At 44.1% G+C, this 25,095-nt stretch overlaps 1 protein-coding gene across 4 annotated transcripts in view; it reads right to left on the bottom strand.

Annotated features, from left to right (window-relative positions):
- Nucleotides 1-25,095, bottom strand: part of LOC129813118 (alpha-(1,6)-fucosyltransferase-like) — a 182,028-nt gene that overhangs the window by 6,886 nt on the left and 150,047 nt on the right. For 3 of the 4 annotated variants that reach the window (XM_055865315.1, XM_055865313.1, XM_055865314.1), the window contains 5 exons: nucleotides 23,051-23,172; nucleotides 20,447-20,609; nucleotides 19,984-20,098; nucleotides 12,221-12,458; nucleotides 2,135-2,381 (listed from right to left, as the gene is read on the bottom strand). In XM_055865315.1, the coding sequence (XP_055721290.1) occupies nucleotides 2,135-2,381; nucleotides 12,221-12,458; nucleotides 19,984-20,098; nucleotides 20,447-20,609; nucleotides 23,051-23,172 (885 nt within the window). Of the gene's footprint in view, nucleotides 1-2,134; nucleotides 2,382-12,220; nucleotides 12,459-19,983; nucleotides 20,099-20,446; nucleotides 20,610-23,050; nucleotides 23,173-25,095 lie in introns of those variants that run through there. The other variant, XR_008753118.1, reaches the window with a different exon arrangement.

Here is a 25,095-nt window from a genome sequence, read left to right on the forward strand (position 1 = left end):
ACAACAACAACTGTCAGTAAGAGTGTCCATGATTGAGTCTTTGAAAGAAGAAAGCTATTTTTCATGGTATTGTTTCCTTTCATAATTAATGCAGGGAAGTGGAATATTAATAATAGCCTAATAATAACAATAATATTAATAGTAATAACATCCTAATAATAATACTTATAGTAATAGTAATAACAGCCTAATAATAATAATAGTAATAATAGCCTAATATCAATAATAGCCTAATAGTAATAATAATATTAATAGTAATATTAGCCTAATAATAACAGTAATATTAATAGTAATAACATCCTAATAATAATACGTATAGTACTATTAATAATAGCCTAATAATAACAATAGTAATAGTAATAATAGCCTAATAATAACAATAGTAATAGTAATAATAATAATAGTAATAATAGCCTAATAATAACAATAGTAATAGTAATAATAATAATAATAATAGTAATGATAATAATATTAATTGTAATATTAGCCTAATAATAATAGTAATAGTAATACTACAAAAAGTAATAATAATAGTAATAATAACAACTCTAATAGTATTAATAACACTAGTAGTAATAGTAATAGTAATACTAATAGTAGTACCGATAATGGTAGTAATAGAAATAATAATACCACTACTAATAATAGTAACACGAATAATAATACTAGTAATACAAGTAATAATACTAGTAATAATACTAATACTGATAATAATAGTAGTAATAGGAATAATAATAATAATAATACTAATAATAATAATAATAATAGTTTTTATTTTTATTTATTTCACCTTTATTTAACCAGGTAGGCAAATTGAGAACACGTTCTCATTTACAATTGCGACCTGGCCAAGATAAAGCAAAGCAGTTCGACACATACAACAACACATAGTTACACATGGAGTAAAACAAACATACAGTCAATAATACAGTGAAAATAAGTCTATATACAATATGAGCAAGTGAGGTGAGATAAGGGAGGTGAAGGCAAACAAGATATATAAATAAATAAAAAATATATAAAAAGGCCATGGTGGCGAAGTAAATACAATATAGCAAGTAAAAAAAAATAACACTGGAATGGTTGGTTTGCAGTGGAAGAAGGTGCAAAGTAGAGATAGAAATAATGGGGTGCAAAGGAGCAAAATAAATAAATACAGTAGGTAAAGAGGTAGTTGTTTGGGCTAAATTATAGATGGGCTATGTACAGGTGCAGTAATCTATGAGCTGCTCTGACAGCTGGTGCTTAAAGCTAGTGAGGGAGATAAGTGTTTCCAGTTTCAGAGATTTTTGTAGTTCGTTCCAGTCATTGGCAGCAGAGAACTGGAAGGAGAGGCGGCCAAAGGAAGAATTGGTTTTGGGGGTGACCAGAGAGATATACCTGCTGGAGCGCGTGCTACGGGTGGGCGTTGCTATGGTGACCAGCGAGCTGAGATAAGGGGGGACTTTACCTAGCAGGGTCTTGTAGATGACCTGGAGCCAGTGGGTTTGGCGACGAGTGTGAAGCGAGGGCCAGCCAACGAGAGCGTACAGGTCGCAGTGGTGGGTAGTATATGGGGCTTTGGTGACAAAACGGATGGCACTGTGATAGACTGCATCCAATTTATTGAGTAGGGTTTTGGAGGCTATTTTGTAAATGACATCACCGAAGTCGAGGATTGGTAGGATGGTCAGTTTTACAAGGGTATGTTTGGCAGCATGAGTGAAGGATGCTTTGTTGCGGAATAGGAAGCCGATTCTAGATTTAACTTTGGATTGGAGATGCTTGATGTGAGTCTGGAAGGAGAGTTTACAGTCTAACCAGACACCTAGGTATTTGTAGTTGTCCACATATTCTAAGTCAGAGCCGTCCAGAGTAGTGATGCTGGACTAGTAATAATAATAATAATAGTAATAAAACCTAATATTCTGGAGTCATAAACACAATTAATTAATAATTTATGTTATATGGCTGCTAACGGATCTGCTTTCGGAACAATTTTACGTGCGTAGATTAGGTTGGTGGGGTTGTGGACAGAAATCTGTCCTGATCTTGGGTATTGGGTGGGGCTTGAATTGATGTGGCCGACGTGGGGCGGGTGCGGCGCCAAAAAACAGATCTGTGTAGCACTCTAGTGTGGATTGCGTCCACCTACCCTATGATGGGGTGGCTGAAGCCCAGTTTGGCGGTGGTATCCTGGATCTCTTTCTCCAGCCAGGCCTGGGGCCGGATCAGGTACTTGACCAACTGAGACACCCACCACACGGACGGGTCTCCATGGAGCCGGTGGAGGCGCTGGGCCAGGTCCTCTGGGATAGCCAGGGGCAGGTAGGGGGGGCGGGGGTGGAGACTGTCAACGATCGGTAACTCTACCACCTGGATGTCTCTGTCGTTAGCCTCACCTGGGGGGGAGAGAGGTAGAAATGGAGAGGGGGGGTAATAAAGAGTGTAAGGGAAGGTAGAGAGGGAGACGGAAAGAGACAGAGGGAGAGAGTGAGAGACAGAGAGAGAGAGAGAGAGAGAGAGAGAGAGAGAGAAAGAGAGGGGGCGGGGAAGACAGACAGAGAGAGAGAGGGGGGTGGAGAGACAGAGAGAGAGAGAGATGCAAGAAACATGGTATAGAGGAGACGGACTCACTGGTTGCCCTCTAGGTTACAGAGAGCTGGTAGTCCCATCCACCAAACTACCAGGTGTGAAACAGGGAAGGGACTCAGGGGGTATGCTAATTTGGTACAGAGCAGACCTAACTCACTCCATTAAATTAATCAAAACAGGAACATTTTATATTTGGCTAGAAATTCAAAAGGAAATTATCGTAACAGAGAAAAATGTCCTCCTGTGTGCTACCTATATCCCCCCACTAGAATCCCCATACTTTAATGAAGACAGCTTCTCCATCCTGGAGGGGGAAATCAATCATTTCCAGGCCCAGGGACATGTATTAGTCTGTGGAGACCTAAATGCCAGAACTGGACAAGAACCTGACACCCTCAGCACACAGGGGGACAAACACCTGCCTGCAGGTGACAGCATTCCCTCCCCCATATGCCCCCCTAGGCACAACTATGACAACATAACCAACAAAAACGGGTCACAACTCCTGCAGCTCTGTCGCACGCTGGGTATGTACATAGTCAATGGTAGGCTTCGAGGGGACTCCTATGGTAGGTACACCTATAGCTCATCTCTTGGCAGTAGCACTGTAGACTACTTTATCACTGACCTCAACCCAGAGTCTCTCAGAGCGTTCACAGTCAGCCCACTGACACCCCTATCAGACCACAGCAAAATCACAGTCTACTTGAACAGAGCAATACTCAATCATGAGGCATCAAAGCCAAAGAAACTGAGTAACATTAAGAAATGCTATAGATGGAAGGAATGCAGTTTGGAAACCTACCAAAAAACAATTAGGCAACAACAAATTCAATCCCTTTTAGACAATTTCCTGGGTAAAACGTTCCACTGCAATAGTGAAGGTGTAAACTTGGCAGTAGAAAATCTTAACAGTATATTTGACCTCTCAGCTTCCCTATCAAATCTAAAAATCGCAAATAGAAAACCGAAGAAAATGAACAACAATGACAAATGGTTTGATGAAGAATGCAAAAATCTAAGAAAGAAATTGAGAAACCTGTCCAACCAAAAACATAGAGACCCGGAAAACCTGAGTCTACGCTTTCACTATGGTGAATCACTAAAACAATACAGAAATACACTACGGAAAAAGAAGGAACAGCACGTCAGAAATCAGCTCAATGTAATTGAAGAATCCATAGACTCTAACCAATTCTGGGAAAATTGGAAAACACTAAACAACACAAAGAATTATATATCCAAAATGGAGATGTATGGGTAAACCACTTCTCCAATCTTTTTGGCTCTATAACAAAGAATAAAGAGCAAAAACATATACATGAGCAAATACAAATCCTAGAATCAACTATTAAAGACTACCAGAACCCACTGGATTCTCCAAATATCTTGAATGAGTTACAGGACAAAATAAAAACCCTCCAACCCAAAAAAGCATGTGGTGTTGATGGTATCCTTAATGAAATGATCAAATATACAGACAACAAATTCCAATTGGCTATACTAAAACTCTTTAACATCGTCCTTAGCTCTGGCATCTTCCCCAATATTTGGAACCAAGGACTGATCACCCCAATCCACAAAAGTGGAGACAAATTTGACCCCAATAACTACCATGGAATATGCGTCAACAGTAACCTTGGGAAAATACTCTGCATTATCATTAACAGCAGACTCGTACATTTCCTCAATGAAAACAATGTACTGAGCAAATGTCAAATTGTCTTTTTACCAAATTACCGTACAACAGACCATGTATTCACCCTACACACCCTAATTGACAACCAAACAAACCAAAACAAAGGAAAAGTCTTCTCATGCTTTGTTGATTTCAAAAACGCCTTCGACTTAATTTGGCATGCGGGTCTGCTGTACAAATTGATGGAAAGTGGTGTTTGGGGTAAAACATACGACATTATAAAGTCCATGTACACAAACAACAAGTGTGCGGTTAAAATTGGCAAAAAACACACACATTTCTTCACACAGGGTCGTGGGGTGAGACAGGGATGCAGCTTAAGTCCCCCTCTTCAACATATATATCAACGAATTGGCGCGGGCACTAGAACAGTCTGCAGCACCCGGCCTCACCCTACTAGAATCCGAAGTCAAATGTCTACTATTTGCTGATGATCTGGTGCTTCTGTCACCAACCAAGGAGGGCCTACAGCAGCACCTAGATCTTCTGCACAGATTCTGCCAGACCTGGGCCCTGACAGTAAATCTCAGTAAGACCAAAATAATGGTGTTCCAAAAAAGGTCCAGTCGCCAGGACCACAAATTCCATCTAGACACTGTTGCCCTAGAGCACACAAAAAACTATACATACCTCGGCCTAAACATCAGCGCCACAGGTAACTTCCACAAAGCTGTGAACGATCTGAGAGACAAGGCAAGAAGGGCATTCTATGTCATCAAAAGGAACATAAATTTCAACATACCAATTAGGATCTGGCAAAAAATACTTGAATCAGTCATAGAGCCCATTGCCCTTTATGGTTGTGAGGTCTGGGGTCCGCTCACCAACCAAGACTTCACAAAATGGGACAAACACCAAATTGAGACTCTGCATGCAGAATTCTGCAAAAATATCATCTGTGTACAACGTAGAACACCAAATAATGCACGCAGAGCAGAATTAGGCTGATACCCAGTAATTATCAAAATCCAGAAAAGAGCCGTTAAATTCTACAACCACCTAAAAGGAAGCGATTCCCAAACCTTCCATGACAAAGCCATCACCTACAGAGAGATGAACCTGGAGAAGAGTCCCCTAAGCAAACTGGTCCTAGGGCTCTGTTCACAAACACAAACACACCCACAGAGCCCCAGGACAACAGCACAATTAGACCCAACCAAATCATGAGAAAACAAAAAGATAATTACTTGACATATTGGAAAGAATTAACAAAAAAACAGAGCAAACTAGAATGCTCATTGATCCCCTCTCCCCTGTAACTATTCCCCAGGTTGTTGCTGTAAATGAGAATGTGTCTCAATCAAGTTTCCTGGTAAAATGACACACTGGTATTTCACCCAATAGATATGAGAGTTTTTCAAAATTGAGTTTGTTTTTGAATTCTTTGCGGGTCTGTGTAATCTGAGGGAAATATTTCAAGTTAATTTTTTGTAATTTTTTATATAGCCCTTCGTACATCAGCTAATATCTCAAAGTGCTGTACAGAAACCCAGCCTAAAACCCCAAACAGCAAGCAATGCAGGTGTAGAAGTTCCCGCTCAGCCCAGTCAAAACTGTTCGCTGCTCTGGCACCCCAATGGTGGAACAAACTCCCTCACGACGCCAGGACAGCGGAGTCAATCACCACCTTCCGGAGACACCTGAAACCCCACCTCTTCAAGGAATACCTAGGATAAAGCAATCCTTCTGCCCCCCCCCCCCCCCCCCCCCCCCCCCCCTTAAAAGATCTAGATGCACTATTGTAAAGTGGCTGTTCCACTGGATGTCATAAGGTGAATGCACCAATTTGTAAGTCGCTCTGGATAAGAGCGTCTGCTAAATGACTTAAATGTAAAATGTAAATGTAGAAGCACGGTGGCTAGGAAAAACTCCCTAGAAAGGCCAAAACCTAGGAAGAAACCTAGAGAGGAACCAGGCTATGAGGGGTGGCCAGTCCTCTTCTGGCTGTGCCGGGTGGAGATTTGTCTCTAATATGGTTATACATTTGGCAGGAGGATAGGAAATGCAGCTCAGTTTCCAACTCATTTTGTGGGCATTGTGCACACTGAGTCTGTACATAGTAAAAGTGTTCCTTAAATTTGGGTCAGTCACAGTGGTCAGGTATTCTGCCACTGTCTACTCTCTGTTCAGGGCCAAATGGCATTCTAGTTTGCTCAGTTAGGAATCACTCCCTTTTAGGTGGTTGTACAATTAAATTTTCTGGATTTTGATAATTAGCGGGTATCGGCCTAATTCAGCTCTGCATGCATTATTTGGTGTTTTACGTTGTACACGGAGGACAATTTTGCAGAATTCTGCATGCAGAGTCTCAATTTGGTGTTTGTCCCATTTTTGTGAATTCTTGGTTGGTGAGCGGACCCCAGACCTCACAACCATAAAAGGCAATGGGTTCTATACTGATTCAAGTACTTTTAGCCAGATCCAAATTGGTATGTCAAATGTTATGTTCCTTTTGATGGCGTAGAAGGACCTTCTTACCTTGTCTCTCATACCTCTCTGACCGTTCACAGCTTTGTGGAAGTTACCTGTTGCGCTGATGTTTAGGCCAAGGTATGAATAGTTTATGTGCTCCAGGGCAATGTTAACTCGATGGAATTTGTATTTGTGGTCCTGGCAACTGGATCTTTTTTGTAATACCATTATTTTTGTCTTACTGATATTTACTGTCAGGGCCCAGGTCTGACAGAATCTGTGCAGAAGATCTAGGTGATGCTGTAGGCCCTCCTTGGATGGGGACAGAAGCACCAGATCATCGGCAAAGAGTAGACATTTGACTCTAGTAGGGTGAGGCCGGGTGCTGCGACTGTTCTAGTGACCTTGCCAATTTGTTGATGTATATTTTGAAGAGGGTGGGGCTTAAGCTGCATCCCTGTCTCACCCCACGGCCCTGTGGAAAGAAATGTGTGTTTTTTGCCAATTTTAACTGCACACTTGTTGTTTGTGTTGATTGGATTTTATAATGTTATATGTTTTCCCTCAACACCACTTTCCATCAATTTCTAAAGCAGACCCTCACGCCAAATTGAGTCAAAAGCTTTTTTGAAATCAACAAAGCATGAGTAGACTTTGCCCTTGTTTTGGTTTGTTTGTTTGTCAATTAGTGTGTGCAGGGTGAACACGTGGTCTGTCATACGGTAATTTGGTAAAAAGCCAATTTGACGTTTGCTCAGTACATTGTTTTCACTGAGGAAATGTACAAGTGTTTGGTTAATGTCAATGCAGAGGATTTTCACAAGGTTACTGTTGACGCATATCCCACGGTAGTTACTGGGGTCAAATTTGTTTCCACTTTTGTGGATTAGGGTGATCAGTCATTAGTTTCAAATATTGGAGAAGATGCCAGAGCTGAGGATGATGTTAAAGAGTTTAAGTATAGCCAATTGGAATTTGTGGTCTCTAGGGTTTGTTGGAGGGTTTGTATTTTGTCCTGAAGTTCATTCAATGTAATTGGAGAATCCAGTGGGTTCTGGTAGTCTTTAATAGTTGATTCTAAGATTTGTATTTGATCATGTATTTGTTTTTGCTGTTTGTTCTTTGTTATAGGGCCAAAAAGATTGGAGAAGTGGTTTATCCATACATCTCCGTATTAGATAGATAACTCTTCATGTTGTTTGTTTAGTGTTTTCCAATTTTCCAAGAAGTGGTCAGAGGCTATGGATTCTTCAATTACACTGAGCTGATTTCTGATGCATTTCTGCATTGTTTTAGTGATTCACCATAGTGAAGGCGTAGGCTCAGGTTTTCTGGGTCTCTATGTTTTGTTTGGATATGTTTCTGAATTTCTTTATCAGGTTTTTGCATTCTTCATCAAACCATTTGTCATTGTTTTACATTTTCTTAGGTTTTCTGCTTGAATTTTTTTTGCTTTGATAGGGATGCTGGGAGGTCAAATATACTGTTTTCTACTTCCAAGTTAACACCTTCACAATTATATTGAAACATTTTGTCCAGGAAGTAGTCCAAAAGTGATTAAATTTGTTGTTGCCTAATTGTTTTTTGGTAGGTCTCTGTCTCTCCTCTCCACTGCTCTAGACTAACACTGCTGCAGGCTGATTCTGCCTGTATCCCCTAGGACAGTGGTTCCAAACCTTTTGCGGTTAGTGTACCACCATCTGAATTATGCTCTGCCAGTAAAGTACCCCCTCATGTGCATTTTACCAATAGGCCTATGACCTCATGAGTCTTCTAAAGTACCCCCTGTGAATAGGCCAAGTACCCCCAGGGGTCCTAGTAACCCTGGTTGGGAACCAATGCCCTCGGACACCCTGTTTTCCAGTTCTTATTATTTAAACACCACACCACGCTCAAACATACAGTATCTGGAATAACTCATTTCAGTCTTTATCCATTCAACCATTCTTAAACCAGACAGATAAATACATCTCTTCTCATTACTAACAAGTAAGCCCGGTCGAGAAGCCTCAAAGGACACTGAACAATACAATTACAGACAATCCAAGTAGTTATAGTTACAGTGGAAACAATGAAAGTTCCAACACAGCCATGGGCGTTGGGTGTATAAGTACAACAGCTGAAAGCAGATAGATAACACAGTCACAACTACAGCACTGCTAGTGGTGGAAATCACCATGACTCTTCTATATCCTGAAGAGCCCTTCTATATCTAAAGAGTAAATGGCTAGTTAAAGACTCATTGTACACCGTGACCCTCCTCCTCTGAGTAGGAGTGCTGATGACACATTCTGACAGAGAGTAATAATTAGTTTCACACGCCTCAAGAACAGTTTTACTTCCCATTTATCAAGTCAATGAAATATGAATGACTTTTACAATGGGACATCCCCACGGAGGGAAGAAAGAGTGAGAGGGATATAGAGAGAGAAGACAAGATAATGTCTGCTTTCTTTTTCATAAAAAAGAGCAAATGAAAAGAAGAAATGTCGCTTTGAATGAATGAACTGGAATATTTCACCAAACAAAACCATTAAAACAGTCAAAGCTCTAATCACCATTCTGTGTCACGCCCTGATCTGTTTCACCTGTCCTTATGCTTGTCTCTACCCACCTGAAGGTGTCGCCCATCTTCCCCATTATCCCCTGGGTACTTAAACCTGTGTTTTCTGTCTGTCTGTCCCAGTTCATTTTGTTCAGCAAACCTACCAGCGTTTTTCCCATTGCTCCAGTCTTGTCCATAGTTCCTGTTTTCTAGTTTTCCCGGTTTTGACCTTTCTGCCTGCCCCGACCTTAAGTCTGCCTCCTGTCAGGCCGTACTGACCTCTGCCTGACCTGACCCTGAGCCCATCTGCCGTCCTGTACCTTTGCCCCACTATACTGGATTACTGACCTCTGCCTGACCTGACTCTGAGCCTGCCTGTCGTCCGGTACCTTTGCCCCACTACTCTGGATTACCAAACTCTGCTTGACCCGGACTGCCGTCCTGTACCTTTGCCCCACCACTCTGGATTACCGATCTCTGCCTGACCTAACCCTGAGCCTGCCTGCCATCCTGTACCTTTGCCCCACTATACTGGATTACTGACCTCTGCCTGACCTGACCCTGAGCCTGTCTGCCATCCTGTACCTTTGCCCCACTATACTGGATTACTGACCTCTGCCTGACCTGACCCTGAGCCTGTCTGTCATCCTGTACCTTTGCCCCACTATACTGGATTACTGACCTCTGCCTGACCTGACCCTGAGCCTGCCTGCCATCCTGTACCTTTGCCCCACTATACTGGATTACTGACCTCTGCCTGACCTGACCCTGAGCTTGCCTGCCGTCCTGTACCTTTGCCCCACTACTCTGGATTACTGACCTCTGCCTGACCTGACCCTGAGCTTGCCTGCCGTCCTGTACCTTTGCCCCACTATACTGGATTACTGACCTCTGCCTGACCTGACCCTGAGCTTGCCTGCCGTCCTGTACCTTTGCCCCACTACACTGGATTACTGACGTCTGCCTGACCTGACCCTGAGCTTGCCTGCCGTCCTGTACCTTTGCCCCACTATACTGGATTACTGACCTCTGCCTGACCTGACCCTGAGCCTGTCTGTCATCCTGTACCTTTGCCCCACTATACTGGATTACTGACCTCTGCCTGACCTGACCCTGAGCCTGTCTGCCGTCCTGTACCTTTGCCCCACTACTCTGGATTACTGACCTCTGCCTGACCTGACCCTGAGCTTGCCTGCCGTCCTGTACCTTTGCCCCACTATACTGGATTACTGACCTCTGCCTGACCTGACCCTGAGCTTGCCTGCCGTCCTGTACCTTTGCCCCACTATACTGGATTACTGACCTCTGCCTGACCTGACCCTGAGCTTGCCTGCCGTCCTGTACCTTTGCCCCACTATACTGGATTACTGACCCTGAGCTTGCCTGCCGTCCTGTACCTTTGCCCCACTATACTGGATTACTGACCTCTGCCTGACCTGACCCTGAACTTGCCTGCCGTCCTGTACCTTTGCCCCACTATACTGGATTACTGACCTCTGCCTGACCTGACCCTGAGCCTGTCTGCCGTCCTGTACCTTTGCCCCACCACTCTGGATTACCGATCTCTGCCTGACCTAACCCTGAGCCTGCCTGCCATCCTGTACCTTTGCCCCACTATACTGGATTACTGACCTCTGCCTGACCTGACCCTGAGCCTGTCTGCCATCCTGTACCTTTGCCCCACTATACTGGATTACTGACCTCTGCCTGACCTGACCCTGAGCCTGTCTGTCATCCTGTACCTTTGCCCCACTATACTGGATTACTGACCTCTGCCTGACCTGACCCTGAGCCTGTCTGCCATCCTGTACCTTTGCCCCACTATACTGGATTACTGACCTCTGCCTGACCTGACCCTGACTGCCATCCTGTACCTTTGCCCCACTATACTGGATTACTGACCTCTGCCTGACCTGACCCTGAGCCTGTCTGCCATCCTGTACCTTTGCCCCACTATACTGGATTACTGACCTCTGCCTGACCTGACCCTGAGTCTGTCTGTCATCCTGTACCTTTGCCCCACTATACTGGATTACTGACCTCTGCCTGACCTGACCCTGAGCCTGTCTGCCATCCTGTACCTTTGCCCCACTATACTGGATTACTGACCTCTGCCTGACCTGACCCTGAGCCTGTCTGTCATCCTGTACCTTTGCCCCACTATACTGGATTACTGACCTCTGCCTGACCTGACCCTGAGCCTGCCTGCCGTCCTGTACCTTTGCCCCACTATACTGGATTACTGACCTCTGCCTGACCTGACCCTGAGCTTGCCTGCCGTCCTGTACCTTTGCCCCACTATACTGGATTACTGACCTCTGCCTGACCTGACCCTGAGCTTGCCTGCCGTCCTGTACCTTTGCCCCACTATACTGGATTACTGACCTCTGCCTGACCTGACCCTGAGCCTGTCTGCCATCCTGTACCTTTGCCCCACTATACTGGATTACTGACCTCTGCCTGACCTGACCCTGAGCCTGTCTGCCATCCTGTACCTTTGCCCCACTATACTGGATTACTGACCTCTGCCTGACCTGACCCTGAGCCTGTCTGTCATCCTGTACCTTTGCCCCACTATACTGGATTACTAACCTCTGCCTGACCTGACCCTGAGCCTGCCCGTATTCGATTTAATAAACTTTTGTTACTTCGACACTGTCTGCACCTGGGTCTTACCTTCAAACCTGATAATTTTGCAATTTAAAACAATAATTAATTAGTCAACAAAATTAAATTTACAGAGAAACTAAGAAACAAATAAAGAGGGCAAATAAAGAGGGCAAATAAAGAGGGCATCTCTCTCTCTCTCTCTCTCTCTTAAAAGAGAGCAGAGGCAGACTCAAAGCAGTACATTAGTCATCATCACTCTCCATGTATCATATACGATGAACGAGATGTATAATGTCATTCTGTTACTTGGTACCCTGTGCTCTGTGTGAAGTATGTTACCATGGACACGACCCCCTCATCAAAGGTCATGGTCAACTCACCTGACCAATGTCCGGTGGTGACCCCGGTGCGGTCGGTGCATGTCTGACTGACTGGGAGGAAGACGGTCTCCCAGCCGCCCGTGGCGTAGCGCCAGTTCTGGGACTCCAGGATGAGGGTACGCTGGGTGCCGTAGGCGATCATGAAGCAGTAGACCACGTGGTGCAGCTGGCAGCCGTAGCCACAGCCCTTGTTGATGTTACACACCAGCTTCCTGGCCTTGGAGCAGTCCTGGGGGTTCTGGAGGGGAGAGGGGAGGAGAAGGGGAGAGACGGGGTACAGTTGTTACAACACACTGAGGTGCCTTGTTAGCTAATGTTATGGTGAAGATGAAAGAGTCGAGACACTGTCACACATTTCAGAGCCAAAAGTGTATTTCAGGGTGCCGGATCTTCTCTTATAGAGACCGTAGAGAGACAGACGGACACATTGTCCCAGAAATAAGGATTTGAGCCCATTGCCTACAATTTAATACTTCAAACCAGTGTCTGTTTTTTCTGTTCTGTTACTCTAGTCCGTCAGTCCTGCGGGAGGGGAGGGAGTCAGGGAGGGTCTGAAGACAGAATCCATTAACGTGATGTTCTTAACTCATCTCCTGCTCCTACTAATCAGGTTGACAACATGTTAACTAAGATCTAGGATTACAGCTCTGAGACTGTAGGGGCTGGGGGGTCTGTCATCATTATATATGCACTACTGGTCAAAAGTTTTAGAACACCTACTCATTCAAGCAATCCAGGTGAAGCTGGTTGAGAGAATGCTAAGAGTGTGCTAAGCTGTCACCAAGGCAAATGGTGGCTATTTTGAAGAATCTCAAATATAAAATATATTTTGATTTGTTTAACACTTTTTTGGTTACTATATGATTTCATATGTGTTATTTCATAGTTTTGATGTCTTCACAATTATTCTACAATGTAGAAAATAGTAAAAATTAAGAAAAACCCTGGAATGAGTAGGTGTGTCAAAAACTTTTGACTGGTACTGTATGTATCCACACCCCTTTGCTTTGACAGTCCAAATTGAGCTCAGGAGCATTCCATTTCCTTTGATCATCCTTCAGATGTCACTACAACTTGATTGGAGCCCACATGTTGCCAATTAAATTGTTTGGACATGATTTAGAAAGAAACACACCTGTATATATAAGGTCCCAGCTGACAGTGCAGTTGACAGTGCATGCACTGTGATGAGGCATATGTCTGGGGAAGGGTATAAAACAATTTCTAGAGTGTTGAAAGTTTCCAAGAGCACATTGGTCTTCAAAAAATATGGAACAAACCAGACTCCTCCTAGAGCAGGCCGTCCAACCAAACTGAGCAACCGGGCAAAAAGAACCTTGGTCAGGGAGATGAATATGAACCCAATGACCACTCTGATAGAACTACAGACTTCCTTGGTTGTCTCTACAGTACTTCACCAATCTCGGCTTTATGGGAGAGTGGCCAGATGGAAGCCACTCCTGAGAAAAAGGCACATGGCAGTACGCCTAGAGATTTCAAAAAGAAACGTGAAAGATTCTGAGAGAATAAGGCAAACAATTCTGTGGTCTGTTGTGACAAAAAATATAACTCTTTGGCCTGAATGCAAAGCGCTATGTCTGGAGAAAACCAGGCACAGCTCATCACCCATCTAAGTCCATCCCTATTGTGAAGCATGATGGTGGCAGCATCATGCTATGGGGATGCTTTTCAGCAGCAGGGACTGGAATACTGTTACTTGGCCAATCAGGAACATTCACTGTCTATGTGTTATAGGTTATTGCTGCTGAAAGGTGAATTGCTCTCCCAGTCTCTGGTGTAAAGCATACTGAAGCACATTTTCCTCTATGATTTTTCCTGTGCTTAGCTCCATCCTGTCTCTTTTCATCCTGATGTCATACCCATACCATGACACAGCTACCACCATTCTTGAAAATAAGGAGGCAGTTATGTGTTGTGTTGGATTTGACCTAAGCATACAGTAATGCTTTGCACTTAGGCACACAAGTACACTGCTCAAAAAAATAAAGGGAACACTTAAACAACACAATGTAACTCCAAGTCAATCACACTTCTGTGAAATCAAACTGTCCACTTAGGAAGCAACACTGATTGACAATAAATTTCACATGCTGTTGTGCAAATGGAATAGACAAAGGGCGGAAATTAAAGGCAATTAGCAAGACACCCTCAATAAAGGAGTGATTCTGCAGGTGGTGACCACAGACCACTTCTCAGTTCCTATGCTTCCTGGCTGATGTTTTGGTCACTTTTGAATGCTGGCGGTGCTCTCACTCTAGTGGTAGCATGAGACGGAGTCTACAACCCACACAAGTGGCTCAGGTAGTGCAGTTCATCCAGGATGGCACATCAATGCGAGCTGTGGCAAAAAGGTTTGCTGTGTCTGTCAGCGTAGTGTCCAGAGCATGGAGGCGCTACCAGGAGACGTGGAGGAGGCCGTAGGAGGGCAACAACCCAGCAGCAGGACCGCTACCTCCGCCTTTGTGCAAGGAGGAGCACTGCCAGCGCCCTGCAAAATGACCTCCAGCAGGCCACAAATGTGCATGTGTCAGCATATGGTCTCACAAGGGGTCTGAGGATCTCATCTCGGTACCTAATGGCAGTCAGGCTACCTCTGGCGACCACATGGAGGGCTGTGCGGCCCCACAAAGAAATGCCACCCCACACCATGACTGACCCATCGCCAAACCGGTCATGCTGGAGGATGTTGCAGGCAGCAGAACGTTCTCCACGGCGTCTCCAGACTCTGTCACGTCTGTCACATGTGCTCATGTGCTCAGTGTGAACCTGCTTTCATCTGTGAAGAGCACAGGGCGCCAGTGGTGAATTTGCCAATCTTGGTGTTCTCTGGCAAATGCCAAACGTCCTGCACGGTGTTGGGCTGTAAGCACAACCCCCACCTGTGGACGTCGGGCCCTCATACCACCCTCATGGAGTCTGTTTCTGACCGTTTGAGCAGACACATGCACATTTGTGGCCTGCTGGAGGTCATTTTGCAGGGCGCTGGCAGTGCACCTCCTTGCACAACGGCGGAGGTAGCGGTCCTGCTGCTGGGTTGTTGCCCTCCTACGGCCTCCTCCACGTCTCCTGATGTACTGGCCTGTCTCCTGGTAGCGCCTGCATGCTCTGGACACTACGCTGACAGACACAGCAAACCTTTTTGCCACAGTTCGCATTGATGTGCCATCCTGGATGAACTGCACAACCTGAGCCACTTGTGTGGGTTGTAGACTCCGTCTCATGCTACCACTAGAGTGAGAGCACCGCCAGCATTCAAAAGTGACCAAAACATCAGCCAGGAAGCATAGGAACTGAGATGTGGTCTGTGGTCACCACCTGCAGAATCACTCCTGTTTTGGGGGGTGTCTTGCTAATTGCCTATAATTTCCACCTTTTGTCTATTCCATTTGCACAACAGCATGTGAAATTTATTGTCAATCAGTGTTGCTTCCTAAGTGGACAGTTTGATTTCACAGAAGTGTGATTGACTTGGAGTTACATTGTGTTGTTTAAGTGTTCCCTTTATTTTTTTTGAGCAGTGTACATTCCTTTGTTGTGTTTTTTTGCAGTATTACTTTAGTTCCTTGTTGCATACAAGATGCATGTTTAGGAATATTCTGTATATTTCTATTCTTCTTTTCAACTTGATTTGATTTTGTGTGTGTTTGTGACTGGAGGAGGGTGGGGTGGAGGGGTGGTATGGAAAGGTCAACCATCAGTCACTGGCAGCTGATAGGAGATGTATGGTGGGGACTGGGGATCTGGGAGAGAAAGAAAGGTAGAGGGAGCGATTGTGTGTGTGTATAGAGTATATAAGGGGTAGAGCAGCAGAGGGATCGCCCCCTTCCATTGACTGGTGATGGATAGCTGAGGTAGGAACAGAGAGACAGGCAAGATCACTGCTCGTCCATCACACACAGCCAATATGCTATCAGACCAACACACACACACACACACACACACACACACACACACACACACACACACACACACACACACACACACACACACACACACACACACACACACACACACACACACACACACACACACACACACACACACACACACACACACACATCAAGTGAATCACTAGCTAGTTAACATGAATAGCACAGAGGGATTCATTACTACTCATTAACAACCTCTACTTTGCTCTCAGCATTCCTCATCAATTAGGGCCCTGTGTTTTGGGATATCATGTCACATGTCCTAGATTTTAACCTTTATTTTAAGCCTTTTCCAGAAATGACAATTACACCAAAACTAAAAGCATTTGTCTGAGGATGGTGCTGGATCATCTGACATAAAAAGAAAAGGGGAAAGGTTGATGATCGTCCAATACGTATCATTAACTAGCCTACACACACACACACACACACACACACACACACACACACACACACACACACACACACACACACACACACACACACACACACACACACACACACACACACACACACACACACACACACGTGTGCATTTTCTATGATATAACACAGTTTGAGTTGGCACTCTCGTGTTATATACCGAAAAGATAGTTGCATAACCTAGCTAGCTAGCGCAGCTCCTTCACAAGACACAAAGCAGGTTGAAAGGTTCTCAATATGGTTACACTGTTGAGTGATACGTTGTCATGAAGCCTGGCAACAACAACATAATTACAAGTGTGTCAGGAGGGAGAGAAACATCTTTCAGATATTAACCTAACTCACAGGGGAGGCTACAATCACATCCCACCACTAGCTGTCTGAATGCTGTTACACACCGACAGAGGGGAGATTAGTGTGTTACTGACAGAGGGGTATATGTCTACCAGTGACAGAGAGGAGCTCTGGTCCTGTATAGCTCAGTTTGTAGAGCATGGCGCTTGCAACGCCAGAACTAGGGGTTCGACTCCCACCACCTGTTGATCTGTGTTGTAGACATAACTGTTGATCTGTGTTGTAGACATAACTGTTGGTGTTGATCTGTGTTGTAGACATAACTGTTGGTCTGTGTTGTAGACATAACTGTTGATCTGTGTTGTAGACATAACTGTTGGTGTTGATCTGTGTTGTAGACATAACTATTGGTGTTGGTCTGTGTTGTAGACATAACTGTTGATCTGTGTTGTAGACATAACTGTTGGTGTTGGTCTGTGTTGTAGACATAACTGTTGATCTGTGTTGTAGACATAACTGTTGATCTGTGTTGTAGACATAACTGTTGGTGTTGGTCTGTGTTGTAGACATAACTATTGGTCTGTGTTGTAGACATAACTGTTGGTCTGTGTTGTAGACATAACTATTGGTCTGTGTTGTAGACATAACTGTTGGTCTGTGTTGTAGACATAACTGTTGGTGTTGGTCTGTGTTGTAGACATAACTGTCAATCTGTGTTGTAGACATAACTGTTGATCTGTGTTGTAGACATAACTGTTGGTGTTGGTCTGTGTTGTAGACATAACTATTGGTCTGTGTTGTAGACATAACTGTTGGTCTGTGTTGTAGACATAACTATTGGTCTGTGTTGTAGACATAACTGTTGGTCTGTGTTGTAGACATAACTGTTGGTCTGTGTTGTAGACATAACTGTTGGTCTGTGTTGTAGACATAACTGTTGGTCTGTGTTGTAGACATAACTGTTGGTCTGTGTTGTAGACATAACTATTGGTCTGTGTTGTAGACATAACTGTTGGTCTGTGTTGTAGACATAACTGTTGGTCTGTGTTGTAGACATAACTGTTGGTCTGTGTTGTAGACATAACTGTTGGTCTGTGTTGTAGACATAACTGTTGGTCTGTGTTGTAGACATAACTGTTGGTCTGTGTTGTAGACATAACTGTTGGTCTGTGTTGTAGACATAACTGTTGATCTGTGTTGTAGACATAACTGTTGGTGTTGATCTCTGTTGTAGACATAACTGTTGGTGTTGGTCTGTGTTGTAGACATAACTGTTGGTCTGTGTTGTAGACATAACTGTTGGTGTTGGTCTGTGTTGTAGACATAACTATTGGTCTGTGTTGTAGACATAACTATTGGTCTGTGTTGTAGACATAACTGTTGGTCTGTGTTGTAGACATAACTGTTGGTCTGTGTTGTAGACATAACTGTTGTTGTTGGTCTGTGTTGTAGACATAACTATTGGTCTGTGTTGTAGACATAACTGTTGGTCTGTGTTGTAGACATAACTGTTGGTCTGTGTTGTAGACATAACTGTTGGTCTGTGTTGTAGACATAACTGTTGATCTGTGTTGTAGACATAACTGTTGGTGTTGGTCTGTGTTGTAGACATAACTGTTGGTCTGTGTTGTAGACATAACTGTTGGTCTGTGTTGTAGACATAACTGTTGGTCTGTGTTGTAGACATAACTGTTGGTGTTGGTCTGTGTTGTAGACATAACTATTGGTCTGTGTTGTAGACATAACTGTTGGTCTGTGTTGTAGACATAACTGTTGGTCTGTGTTGTAGACATAACTATTGGTCTGTGTTGTAGACATAACTATTGGTCTGTGTTGTAGACATAACTGTTGGTGTTGGTCTGTGTTGTAGACATAACTGTTGGTCTGTGTTGTAGACATAACTGTTGGTGTTGGTCTGTGTTGTAGACATAACTGTTGATCTGTGTTGTAGACATAACTGTTGGTCTGTGTTGTAGACATAACTGTTGGTCTGTGTTGTAGACATAACTGTTGGTGTTGGTCTGTGTTGTAGACATAACTGTTGGTCTGTGTTGTAGACATAACTGTTGGTCTGTGTTGTAGACATAACTATTGGTCTGTGTTGTAGACATAACTGTTGGTCTGTGTTGTAGACATAACTGTTGGTCTGTGTTGTAGACATAACTGTTGGTCTGTGTTGTAGACATAACTGTTGGTCTGTGTTGTAGACATAACTGTTGGTCTGTGTTGTAGACATAACTGTTGATCTGTGTTGTAGACATAACTGTTGGTGTTGGTCTGTGTTGTAGACATAACTGTTGGTCTGTGTTGTAGACATAACTGTTGGTCTGTGTTGTAGACATAACTGTTGGTCTGTGTTGTAGACATAACTGTTGGTGTTGGTCTGTGTTGTAGACATAACTATTGGTCTGTGTTGTAGACATAACTGTTGGTCTGTGTTGTAGACATAACTGTTGGTCTGTGTTGTAGACATAACTATTGGTCTGTGTTGTAGACATAACTATTGGTCTGTGTTGTAGACATAACTGTTGGTGTTGGTCTGTGTTGTAGACATAACTGTTGGTCTGTGTTGTAGACATAACTGTTGGTGTTGGTCTGTGTTGTAGACATAACTGTTGATCTGTGTTGTAGACATAACTGTTGGTCTGTGTTGTAGACATAACTGTTGGTGTTGGTCTGTGTTGTAGACATAACTGTTGGTGTTGGTCTGTGTTGTAGACATAACTGTTGATCTGTGTTGTAGACATAACTGTTGATCTGTGTTGTAGACATAACTGTTGGTGTTGGTCTGTGTTGTAGACATAACTGTTGATCTGTGTTGTAGACATAACTGTTGGTCTGTGTTGTAGACATAACTGTTGGTGTTGGTCTGTGTTGTAGACATAACTGTTGGTGTTGGTCTGTGTTGTAGACATAACTGTTGATCTGTGTTGTAGACATAACTGTTGATCTGTGTTGTAGACATAACTGTTGGTGTTGATCTGTGTTGTAGACATAACTGTTGGTGTTGGTCTGTGTTGTAGACATAACTATTGGTCTGTGTTGTAGACATAACTGTTGGTGTTGGTCTGTGTTGTAGACATACAGTAACTTTACCTGGAGGTATGTGATCCTATTCTGTACCATGTCAGACAGGTCCTTGGCCTCCTTCTCTCTCCAGTCTCCTGCTCCATCAGCCTGGCTCAGGTAGTGCAGGTCAGTCATGATCGACCTGGGGTCACACACAGTACATTAACACAGGGTTAGAGGTCACAGCTGGGTCACAACATTGTAAGGCTTCCAAGGTGCATTATGTAACATATGTTATCCATGTATGTTCTGGTGCGGCCTCAACTGGTGCGACCCAGAAAAACTTGCCCCAAACCGAGTGAGATGGAGGACATTCATCAAGGGCCTATGCTCCTTATAGAAGCCTAAGGCTTAAGTGTGTGTGTGTGTGTGTGTGTGTGTGTGTGTGTGTGTGTGTGTGTGTGTGTGTGTGTGTGTGTGTGTGTGTGTGTGTGTGTGTGTGTGTGTGTGTGTGTGTGTGAGTGTGTGTGTGTGTGTGTGTGTACAGTACCTCTGCTGGTGTCCCAGCTCCTGCAGCAGTGTGTCAATGTGTTTCTGCAGGTCCCCCTGCTCCATGTGACCCAGCTTCTTGACCTCACTGCGGACAAAGTACCAGATCTCCTTCACCCCGTTCTCTATCTTCCTCCGCAGCTCTTCCTGGTTCCTACCTGGCCCTGGAAATAACAAAATCAACACGGTCACTCACAGGAGGGAAATGTATGTTTTTTTCAAACATCTTTATGATTAAATGGAATGCATTTCAGGAGAAAACAAGATAATGCACACACACACACAGCTGAGATTTTCTGTAGCCCCTTAGACACAGATCCTGGATCAGCTTAACACACAGGACCTCACACCACACACAGTCAGCTGATCTCTTGAGCAAGGCACTTAACCTCAGACCTGCTCCAGGGGTGCTGCTCTCCTGCTGTTTACAGACTCTTGGGTGACTCAGTGAAAAGAAGCATATCCATTTCGATGGACAATAAAGTTTGCCCTTGGAGACAGATCCAGGATTACATACCCTCACCCTTAAGTCTTAAAAGGGAAGGTGCAAACTGTCCTTAGATCGGTCTCTGGCCTGGGCCCACTTCTTCCTACTTCATTACACATCATGGGAAATGGTGTCACAGACAAATAAGTGTCACAGCGGTTAAGTTAAGGACATTCTAGTACTACAAGGTCAGAGCCATATTACTAATATAGAACTGACCTGCTATTGTTTCTACCGGACAAGTAGCCTAAAGTAGCATTTAAAGCATTGTTACATTGTTTATACGGGACAAGTAGCCTAAAGTAGCCTTTGAAGCATTGTTACATTGTTTATACGGGACAAGTAGCCTAAAGTAGCCTTTGAAGCATTGTTACATTGTTTATACGGGACAAGTAGCCTAAAGTAGCCTTTAAAGCATTGTTACATTGTTTATACGGGACAAGTAGCCTAAAGTAGCCTTTAAAGCATTGTTACATCAGGTTTCTGATATCAGGTTTACTAGGTCACTCCATACTCACATAATAAGAGTCATTGTAATCAATCCTTAACTGTCTTCATGTAGCCTGTTTTATAATGTTTCCTAAATGACACTTAGGGTTGTGGCAGTATAATGAAGCAGCCGACCCAGAAGAACAGTTGTTTGTGGCACTCATGTTACAGTGAAGAAAAGGGAATGAAGATTTCTGTCTGAAATAGGAGGAAAGAGGAATGGAGGAGTGGACAGGGAATCCTGCCTGAGAATACTGCTCCTCACTGCCTCCTGTCCTCATTTCCAAGGTGTGTGTGCGTGTGTGCGTGCACGTGCGTGTGTGTGTGCGTGTGTGTGTGTGTTTGTGTGTTTGCCTGGGTGTGTGCACACATGTGTGTTATATAAATAATGGGAGCAGTGCTGTATTTTTAGTCTCACTGTACAGAAATGACCGTCATCGACACACATGACATGTATAAAAACATCCAGATATTACATTCCCTCCACCTTCTCATCACGCATGGCTATCGCTCAGGACACTTGTGTACCAGACTAGGTCCAGGGCTATGACGAAAGGCCTCAATGTTAAAAACATACAGTCTTGTCTATCAGTCTTCCAACATCAGTTACATTTCAAGATACACTATACAGTATATACAAAAGTATGTGGACACCACTTCAGATGAGTGGATTCGACTATTTCAGCCACACCTGTTGCTGATAGGTGTATAAAATTCAAGCAAACGGTCATGCAATATCCACAGACAAACATTGGCAGTAGAAAGGCCTTACTGAAGAGCTCAGTGACTTTCAACGTGGCACCGTCAGGATTCCTTCTTTCTATCAAGTCAGTTCGTCACATTTCTGTCCTCCTGTAAGTGCTGTTATTGTGAAGGTCACACAAGCTCACAGAATGGGACCGCCGAGTGCTGAAGCACGTAGCTCGCAAAAATCGTCTGTCCTCGGTTGCAACACTCACTACCGAGTTCCAAACTGCCTCTGGAAGCAACTTCAGCTCAAGTTTGGTGGAGGAGGAATACTGGTCTGGGGCTGACTTTCATGATTCAGGCTAGGCCCTTTAGTTCCAGTGAAGGGGAATATTAACGCTATAGCATACAATGACATTCTAGACGATTCTGTGCTTCCAACAGTTTGGGGAAGACCCTTTCCTGTTTCATCATGACAATGCTCCAGTGCACAAAGGAAGGTCCATACAGAAATCGGTGTAGAATAACTTGACTGGCCTGCACAGATCCCTGACCTCTACCCCATTAAACACCTTTAAGAACAGTGACTGCGAGCCAGGCCTAATCGCCCAACATCAGTGCCCGACCTCACTAATGCTCTTGTGCCTGAATAGAAGCAAGTCCCCACAGCAATGTTCCAACATCTAGTGGAAAGCCTTCCCAGAAGACTGGAGGCTGTTATAGCAGCAACAGGGGGACCAACTCCATATTGATATCCATGATTTTGGTATGAGATGTTCAGCGAGCGTCCACATACTTTTGGTCATGTAGTGTACATAGTTCAGCACCTGATTGAGGGAAAGCCCATCCTATGTCTGTGCCTATGGGCAATTCCACTTAAGCTTTAACCCAATATGTGTGTCTGTGTGTGTGTGTGTGTGTGTGTGTGTGTGTGTGTCTCACCGTCTCCAGGCAGGCTACGATAGGAGTTGATCTGTTCTTTAGCTCTGATCAGCTGTTCCTCTAGGGTCCGCAGTTTCCCTGCGCTCACCACCTGGCCCCCGTCAGACTGACCCTCTGGTAACCTACAGTATACGGGGAGAGTAGAGGTCAGAGGTCAGTCTCCCTGCGCTCACAACCTGGCCCCCATCAGACTGACCCTCTGGTAACCTACAAGAGAGGTGGAGAGGAGAGGTCAGAGGTTAAAGGTCACTCTGCCTGTACTCACCTGGCTCTCTGGTAACCTAGAGACAGGGGAGAGGCAATGAGGAGGGGTCAGTCTGGAATACAGCTAACATCAGTTAGAGGGCCTGGAGCAGGGAGGAGTTTTTTTACACTAGGTGTCCAGCCATGTGTGCGTGTGTGTGTACAGTGTGTGTGTACAGTATATGTGTGTGTGTGTCTGTGTGTGCGTACAATATATCTGTGTCTGTGTGTGTGTGTGTGTCTGTGTGTGTGTGTCTGTGTGTGTGTGTGTGTGTGTGTGTGTGTGTGTGTGTGTGTGTGTGTGTGTAAAGTATAGGTGTGTGTGTGTGTGTACAGTATAGGTGTGTGTGTACAGTATAGGTGTGTGTGTGTGTCTGTGTATAGTATAGGTGTGTGCGTACAGTATAGGTGTGTGTGTACAGTATAGGTGTGTGTATGTGTCTGTGTATGTGTGTACAGTATAGGTGTGTGTGTACAGTATAGGTGTGTGTGTGTGTGTGTGTGCCTGTCCTGCTAGGTCAAGGTGAGTGTCGACAGGCTGATTTCCCTGGGGGCTTTGCGTTTGGCTCCGCTCAATCCCACCTCCAAGCGCCAATTTAATGCAATGATCAGAGGTGAGGTATGAGAGTCGACTGTGTGTGTGTTTGTGTGTTTGTTTATAATGATCAGAGGTGAGGTATGAGAGTCGACTGTGCGTGTGTTTGTGTGTATGTTTATAATGATCAGAGGTGAGGTATGAGAGTCGACTGTGCGTGTGTTTGTGTGTGTGTTTATAATGATCAGAGGTGAGGTATGAGAGTCGACTGTGTGTGTGTTTGTGTGTGTGTGTGTTTATAATGATCAGAGGTGAGGTATGAGAGTCGACTGTGTGTGTGTTTGTGTGTGTGTTTATAATGATCAGAGGTGAGGTATGAGAGTCGACTGTGCGTGTGTTTGTGTGTGTGTTTATAATGATCAGAGGTGAGGTATGAGAGTCGACTGTGTGTGTGTTTGTGTGTGTGTGTGTGTTTATAATGATCAGAGGTGAGGTATGAGAGTCGACTGTGTTTGTGTGTGTGTGTGTGTTTATAATGATCAGAGGTGAGGTATGAGAGTCGACTGTGCGTGTGTTTGTGTGTGTGTGTTTATAATGATCAGAGGTGAGGTATGAGAGTCGACTGTGTGTGTGTTTGTGTGTGTGTGTGTGTTTATAATGATCAGAGGTGAGGTATGAGAGTCGACTGTGTGTGTGTTTGTGTGTGTGTTTATAATTATCAGAGGTGAGGTATGAGAGTCGACTGTGCGTGTGTTTGTGTGTGTGTGTTTATAATGATCAGAGGTGAGGTATGAGAGTCGACTGTGGGTGTGTTTGTGTGTGTGTTTATAATGATCAGAGGTGAGGTATGAGAGTCGACTGTGCGTGTGTTTGTGTGTGTGTTTATAATGATCAGAGGTGAGGTATGAGAGTCGACTGTGTGTGTGTTTGTGTGTGTGTGTGTTTATAATGATCAGAGGTGAGGTATGAGAGTCGACTGTGCGTGTGTTTGTGTGTGTGTTTATAATGATCAGAGGTGAGGTATGAGAGTCGACTGTGCGTGTGTTTGTGTGTGTGTGTTTATAATGATCAGAGGTGAGGTATGAGAGTCGACTGTGTGTGTGTTTGTGTGTGTGTGTGTTTATAATGATCAGAGGTGAGGTATGAGAGTCGACTGTGCGTGTGTTTGTGTGTATGTGTTTATAATGATCAGAGGTGAGGTATGAGAGTCGACTGTGCGTGTGTTTGTGTGTATGTGTTTATAATGATCAGAGGTGAGGTATGAGAG

The sequence above is a fragment of the Salvelinus fontinalis genome, chromosome 16 (genome assembly GCF_029448725.1).
Source record: "Salvelinus fontinalis isolate EN_2023a chromosome 16, ASM2944872v1, whole genome shotgun sequence".
In the NCBI taxonomy this organism is placed as follows: Eukaryota; Metazoa; Chordata; class Actinopteri; order Salmoniformes; family Salmonidae; genus Salvelinus; species Salvelinus fontinalis.